This window comes from Bufo gargarizans, chromosome 2, assembly GCF_014858855.1.
Source record: "Bufo gargarizans isolate SCDJY-AF-19 chromosome 2, ASM1485885v1, whole genome shotgun sequence".
Taxonomy (NCBI): Eukaryota; Metazoa; Chordata; class Amphibia; order Anura; family Bufonidae; genus Bufo; species Bufo gargarizans.
This window is the reverse complement of record NC_058081.1, coordinates 64,634,312-64,642,057: the sequence shown is the minus strand read 5'-3', so window position 1 is coordinate 64,642,057 and position 7,746 is coordinate 64,634,312. Positions and strand designations below refer to the sequence as shown.

At 51.9% G+C, this 7,746-nt stretch overlaps 1 protein-coding gene across 1 annotated transcript in view; it reads left to right on the top strand.

The window, feature by feature from the left end:
* Positions 1–1,313: 1,313 nt before the first annotated feature.
* The window catches only part of LOC122927331 (A-kinase anchor protein 8-like), a 30,776-nt gene continuing 24,343 nt past the window's right edge, over positions 1,314–7,746 (top strand). Inside the window, exon 1 of the mRNA XM_044279062.1 lies at positions 1,314–1,388. Coding sequence (XP_044134997.1) covers positions 1,325–1,388 — 64 coding nt within the window. The 5' untranslated portion in view covers positions 1,314–1,324. The remainder of the gene's footprint in view (positions 1,389–7,746) is intronic.

Here is a 7,746-nt window from a genome sequence, read left to right as displayed (position 1 = left end):
CATTTCATCTGACAGAAATATACAAGGTCTCAAATAAACAGTTAAAGGGGTTGTCTCATCATGGACAATGGGGGCATATCGCTAGGATATGCCCCCATTGTCTTATAGGTGGGGGTCCCACCGCTGGGACCCGCACCTATATCAAGAACGGAGCCCCACAAGTGAAGGAGGGCGTACTGCACAGCTGCCACCCATTCATTTTCTATGGGGCCGGCGAAAATAGCCAAGCACTGGCTCGGCTATTTCTGTCAGCCCCATAGAAATGAATGGGAGCGGTGGCCGGTCATTCGCGATATGCTCTCATATGGGGAGCTGGCTTGGTGGTGGCCAGACCGAAGTCCTCCAGCCACCACTTTGTGGGGCTCTGTTCCCAATATAGGTGGGACCCGCACCTATAAGACAATGGGGGCATATCCTAGCGATATGCCCCCATTGTCTATGATGCGACAATCCCTTTAAGACAAATAACAAGTACACAGTTTAACTATTCAAGTACAAACATTGCCAGTCTTCAATTCATTCAGAGCTGAGAATAATTTTATCAGACCCAATGGATTCCAAATGATCAGAGACATATTCATATTTGCACTTCAGCATGTCGCTGGGATATGCCCCCAATGTCTGATAGGTGTGGGTCCCACCTCTGGAACCTGCACCTACACTTAGAACAGAGCCAGCAAAGTCCTGGAGGGCGCACTGTGCATGCGCGGCCACCCTCCATTCATTCCTATGAACGGCACGATAGGCTATTTTTGGAAGTGCCATTGAAATGAACTGGATGCACACAGCGCATGCGCAGCCACTTCTCCATTCACTTCTATGGGACTGACTCGGCTATGTTCGACGCTCCCGTAGGAATCAACGGAGGGCGGCTGTGCGCCCTCCAGAACTTTGCCACTACGGGGAAACGGTGCAGGACCGCAGACAGATGGGTTATTTTTGTGCCACATGTCAGGACCACAGGGGCAGGCTCCTAGGCTGGACAACCCCTATATCACAGTAATGTCTGAGGTCATAATAATAATATGCTGGTGGTATTACTAACACTATTAAGTGCCCCCCTTATGGCCCCCAATATCAGCAGCGGCCATTTCTCCCCACATAATGTATATCTGGAATGAAACTGACTCTAGAGGCCGCAACCATGACACCGCCTCACGTAAGTGTGCATTCACACAAAAGGAAACCTTCCCACACTAAAAAAGTCAAAACGAGCTTCAGAGGCTCATGTGACGTCACATCCGGGACCCAACCAATAGCGTTCGAGCTTTACGTGGTGGCGGAAGTCTCCGAACTGAGCGGAATATGGTCTGGCGATGTGCGCATGCGCAGTGTTCACATTCGGAAGCTGTGTGAAGACGCTGAGGCAATGGATGCTAGATTTTGGGGTGAGCACGCAACCGGGTTTTGTAGTCACACGAGTCCTTTCCACGTTGTAAATGCACACGCACCGTGCGTTAGAGTGGACCTACAATTCCCTGCCGTTGGTAAGGCATGCTGGGACTTGTAGTGCTATTGCTAATGTAGCGGAATATGTGCGACAGTGTAATGACAGTGTGCTTGTCACCATCTACAGCTGAAAATTGGGGAGGTGGGGTACTGTGATGCCACATTGGCGGGGGGCACAGTAACTCTAGTATAATGGGGGAGGGGACATTGCCTACAATGTTGGGCAGCAGGTTTAGTATTATTCTACATGGGGTGGGGGGTGGCTTAGTGTTATTCTACATCGGGGGCAGCGTTAGTATTATTCTACATCGGGGGCAGGGTTAGTGTTATCCTACATCGGGGGCAGGGTTAGTGTTATTCTACATCGGGGGCAGGGTTAGTGTTATCCTACATCGGGGGCAGGGTTAGTGTTATCCTACATCGGGGGCAGGCTTAGTGTTATTCTACATCGGGGGCAGCGTTAGTATTATTCTACATTGGGGGCAGGTTTAGTATTATCCTACATCGGGGGCAGGGTTAGTGTTAACCTACATCGGGGGCAGGGTTAGTGTTATCCTACATCGGGGGCAGGGTTAGTGTTATCCTACATCGGGGGCAGGGTTAGTGTTATCCTACATCGGGGGCAGGGTTAGCGTTATCCTACATCGGGGGCAGGGTTAGCGTTATCCTACATCGGGGGCAGGGTTAGTGTTATCCTACATCGGGGGCAGGGTTAGTGTTATCCTACATCGGGGGCAGGGTTAGTGTTATCCTACATCGGGGGCAGGGTTAGCGTTATCCTACATCGGGGGCAGGGTTAGCGTTATCCTACATCGGGGGCAGGGTTAGCGTTATCCTACATCGGGGGCAGGGTTAGCGTTATCCTACATCGGGGGCAGGGTTAGCGTTATCCTACATCGGGGGCAGGGTTAGCGTTATCCTACATCGGGGGCAGGGTTAGCGTTATCCTACATCGGGGCAGGGTAGAGTTATCCTACATCGGGGGCAGGGTTAGCGTTATCCTACATCGGGGGCAGGGTTAGCGTTATCCTACATCGGGGGCAGGGTTAGCGTTATCCTACATCGGGGGCAGGGGCAGCGTTATCCTACATCGGGGGCAGGGGCAGCGTTATCCTACATCGGGGGCAGGGTCAGCGTTATTCTACATCGGGGGCAGGGTCAGCGTTATTCTACATCGGGGGCAGGGTCAGCGTTATTCTACATCGGGGGCAGGGTCAGCGTTATTCTACAGCGGGGGCAGGGTCAGCGTTATCCTACAGCGGGGGCAGGGTCAGCGTTATCCTACAGCGGGGGCAGGGTCAGCGTTATCCTACAGCGGGGGCAGGGTCAGCGTTATCCTACAGCGGGGGCAGGGTCAGCGTTATCCTACAGCGGGGGCAGGCTCAGCGTTATCCTACATCGGGGGCAGGCTCAGCAGGTTTTAGTATTGGGCTACTTTCACACTGCCGTTTCTAGGTCCGCCTGTGAGATCCGTTTCAGGGCTCTCACAAGCGGTTCAAAACGGATCAGTTCAGCCCCAATGCATTCTGAATGGATGCGGAACCGTTCAGAATGCATCAGTTTGGCTCTGTTCAGCCCCCATTCCGCTCTGGAGGCGGACACCAAAGCGCTGCTTGCAGCCAAACGGAGCCGTCCTTACTTACAATGTAAGTCAACGGGGACGGATCCAGTTACATTGACACAAATATGGTGCAATTATAAATGGATCCGTTCCCCATTGACTTTCAATGTAAGTCGGGACGGATCCGTTTGACTTACACTTAGACTTAGATTTTTATTTTAATAAGTTATGCAGACGGATCTGTACTGAACGGATACCAGCGTTTGCATTTATAGGTGTGAATCCGTCTGTGCAGATACCAGATGGATCCGCACCTAACGCAGGTGTGAAAGTAGCCTTGCTCTACATCAGAGGGCAGGCTTAGTATTATTCTGTATCGGGGGGGGGGGGGAGGTACAGTATTATTCTGTATCGGGGGGCGGCAGGTACAGTATTATTCTGTATCGGGGGGGCAGGCACAGTATTATTCTGTATCGGGGGGGGCAGGCACAGTATTATTCTGTATCGGGGGGGCAGGCACAGTATTATTCTGTATCGGGGGGGGCAGGCACAGTATTATTCTGTATCGGGGGGGGCAGGCACAGTATTATTCTGTATCGGGGGGGCAGGCACAGTATTATTCTGTATCGGGGGGGGCAGGCACAGTATTATTCTGTATCGGGGGGGGGGCAGGCACAGTATTATTCTGTATCGGGGGGGGGGCAGGCACAGTATTATTCTGTATCGGGGGGGGGGGCAGGCACAGTATTATTCTGTATCGGGGGGGGCAGGCACAGTATTATTCTGTATCGGGGGGGCAGGCACAGTATTATTCTGTATCGGGGGGGCAGGCACAGTATTATTCTGTATCGGGGGGGCAGGCACAGTATTATTCTGTATCGGGGGGGCAGGCACAGTATTATTCTGTATCGGGGGGGCAGGCACAGTATTATTCTGTATCGGGGGGGGGGCAGGCACAGTATTATTCTGTATCGGGGGGGGGGCAGGCACAGTATTATTCTGTATCGGGGGGGGGGCAGGCACAGTATTATTCTGTATCGGGGGGGGGGGCAGGCACAGTATTATTCTGTATCGGGGGGGCAGGCACAGTATTATTCTGTATCGGGGGGGGCAGGCACAGTATTATTCTGTATCGGGGGGGGCAGGCACAGTATTATTCTGTATCGGGGGGGGGCAGGCACAGTATTATTCTGTATCGGGGGGGGGCAGGCACAGTATTATTCTGTATCGGGGGGGCAGGCTTAGTATTATTCTGTATCGGGGGGGGGCAGGCACAGTATTATTCTGTATCGGGGGGGGCAGGCACAGTATTATTCTGTATCGGGGGGGGGGCAGGCTTAGTATTATTCTGTATCGGGGGGGGGGCAGGCTTAGTATTATTCTGTATCGGGGGGGGGGCAGGCTTAGTATTATTCTGTATCGGGGGGGGGCAGGCTTAGTATTATTCTGTATCGGGGGGGGGGGCAGGCTTAGTATTATTCTGTATCGGGGGGGGGGCAGGCTTAGTATTATTCTGTATCGGGGGGGGGGGCAGGCTTAGTATTATTCTGTATCGGGGGGGGGGCAGGCTTAGTATTATTCTGTATCGGGGGGGGGCAGGCTTAGTATTATTCTGTATCGGGGGGGGGCAGGCTTAGTATTATTCTGTATCGGGGGGGGGGCAGGCTTAGTATTATTCTGTATCGGGGGGGGGCAGGCTTAGTATTATTCTGTATCGGGGGGGGCAGGCTTAGTATTATTCTGTATCGGGGGGGGGCAGGCTTAGTATTATTCTGTATCGGGGGGGGCAGGCTTAGTATTATTCTGTATCGGGGGGGGCAGGCTTAGTATTATTCTGTATCGGGGGGGGGCAGGCTTAGTATTATTCTGTATCGGGGGGGGGGGGGGCAGGCACAGCAGGTTTAGTATTATGGTCCCACATTACATCTATGCTTTCAGCACTTCTAGGTTTGCTCCTTATGGGTATTGTGATATGGAGTCCTTAGAGTCCTACCTTCTGCGTATTATTTTGTGTATGTCTTGTGGTTTTGTGTACTGTAGAGCTGAAACGATTAATCGATGAAATCGAGGCAAAAAAATCCTCGATGCAGTTTTCCTGCAACGATGAATCGTTTGAATCACACGACCATGGAGCGGGGGTGAAATGAAGCTTCTCACTCACCGCTCCGTGGCCTTCATAGTCCGAACTCGCCCATGCGTACACACATTGTCAGCGCGCTGGCTGACGATTTGTGTGACGTCAGGTCCCAGTTCTTGCTGGGATCAAGTCGTGTCTCCTGTGGACTCAACATGCCAGCGCACACCACACTGCCATTAAAGGTAAGTATAAAGTAAGCAGCAGGCTAGGGGGGAAACGGGGGCACCTGTGAATTGGCAATGGCATGTTATTGGTGGCGGGGGGACGAGTTAATTGGGGCACCAGGCTGTGATTTGGCATAAATAAAGAGATATGAGAGGGAGGTGGGGGGATGGAGAGGGGTTGATGGGGGCACCTGTGATTTAGCATGGAGGGGCTGATCTGGGGGAGTGGGGGACATGGTGGATGGCATGGAGGCACAGGGGAAGGGGGACATCATGGCAATCTGGATGGCATGGAGGGGCTGATGGCAGTGCCATCATAGGGGCTGCTGATCTGATGGCACTGCGGGGAGTGGGGGACATGGCAATGGACAGCATGGGGGTCTGGCTCTGATTGCACTGCAGCAAGGGAGGGTGTGATCATGATGGCAGGCGGTCTGATCATGGTGGCATGATAGTTTGATCTGTGTTCTGATGAAAATCAGATGTAATAAATAAATATATTGTTTTTATAGAGCAATACTGCACGTTGCCGCTCAGTCTGTGTGGGGAATACACATTCCCCTTAGGAAGAAATCAAATTAGCACCGGCTGCTAAAAAACTTTTTGGAAGTGGTAATGAGGTTTCCTGGATTCTACACTAAAGCCCATGGAAGTACATAACACCTGAGACATGGCCGCTACATTTTTACTACATTAGGGTCCATTCCCACATCCGTATATTTGTTTTATGCAGATTCCCAAAACATGGACACCGGCAATGTGTGTTCCCATTTTTTGCGGACAGCACATCGCCGCCACTTAATAGAAAATGCCTAATTTTGTCCGCAATTGCAGACAAGAATAGGACATGTTCTATTTTTTTTCCGGGAACGGAATTGCGGACCCGGAAGTGCCGATCCTAATTTCCGGATCCTGACAGCACATCGTGCAGCCCCATAGAAATGAATGGCTCCGCAATTCCATTCCGCAAAATGCGGAACAGAATTGCGGACGTGTGAATGGAGCCTTAAAGGAATTTTGCGAGATTTTTATACTGACATTATCAGATCGGTTTGGGTCTGATACCCGGCACCCCAGGTGATCAGCTGGCTGAAGAGTAGGCCGCGCAGGTGTAATTACAAGCTGTCCCATTCATTTCAGTGGGACAGCTCCTTCCTATTCAAGTGTATCGGACGAGCCATCATATAGAAGTGAATGGGATGGCTTCTTGTAATTACACCGGCTCATTGCTGCGATGTCGACGGCGAGCAAGTGAACAATGAAGGGAAGGTGGCGCTCAGATGGATCGCTGCCTTCTCTTCCACCAGCTGATCTGTGGGGGTTGTGTGCTACTGTGCGTTTGCTGGCGAGTGGGGCCCCTAATTAACTTGTATATTCATTTAAATATCATAGATGGGGGCAGAGTGTTGGGGTGCATGAAAGGCCGTGTCGGGGTGTGATTTATGTTCAGGCCTCTTGCACACAAATGTGGGCCCGTGGCCGTATTGTGGCCCGCATACGGCTGGTCCGCAATACACGGGGTCCGCAAGCACGGAGATGCGAAACAGAAGCACGGATCGGAACCCTACGGAAGCACTACGGAGTGCTTCCATGGTGTATTTGTACATGCCTCCGCATCGCAAAAAAATCGCGGATCACGGACCCATTCAAGTTGACTAGTTCTCGATCCGTCCCGGCCGCCGCACGGACATTGCCCGTGCATTGGGGACCGCAAATTGCGGTCCCCAATGCACGGAGCGGCCGCACAACGTTTGTGTGCAAGAAGCCTCAGTCTGTGGCCTTGGTGTAGGGGTGTGCGAGATTGTGTGAAATGGATCAGCCCTTGGCACTTGTACCCAGGTCACGTGGCAGGGCATACATGACGGCTATTGTACCGGACAGTAAGGAAGAAAAAAACCACTTGACCTCATATCCGTCATGAAGCATTTAAAGTGTTCCTCCAATTCTGTTCTGTCTGATCCGACAGCAGACGCTGAGAGACACAAGTGTATGCTGAGGCGGTATAATTGTTGCGACCACAATGTGATGCACAGATCCAGTTCTAATGAATCCTCTCTGGGCATCTTACTGCTACCCTTCTGGCCAGCAGACGTGTCCCTCCATGCCCAGTGTCACCATGGCCTGGAGAATGGGATCAAGGCCTCTAATGTGAACACGGCCTTTTGTTGGTTACATGAAGTGGGTAACTATACGACCAGAAGAGTTCATTGATAACGATTATCGTTCCTCAAAGGAGACATCCCTCAATTGACATTTATTTACAAAACAGGCGTTAAAGGGGTTACCCAGAATCGCAACCCTGATGGGTTCAATGTCCGATCAGTGGAGGGGCCGACTTCCAGCATCCTGGCAGATCAGGGTGGCAGTGCTGAGACGAGTGCTGCAGCCCCTTCAGTGTTTGCGTCATGAGTGGCCGTCGATGTAATGCATGGATG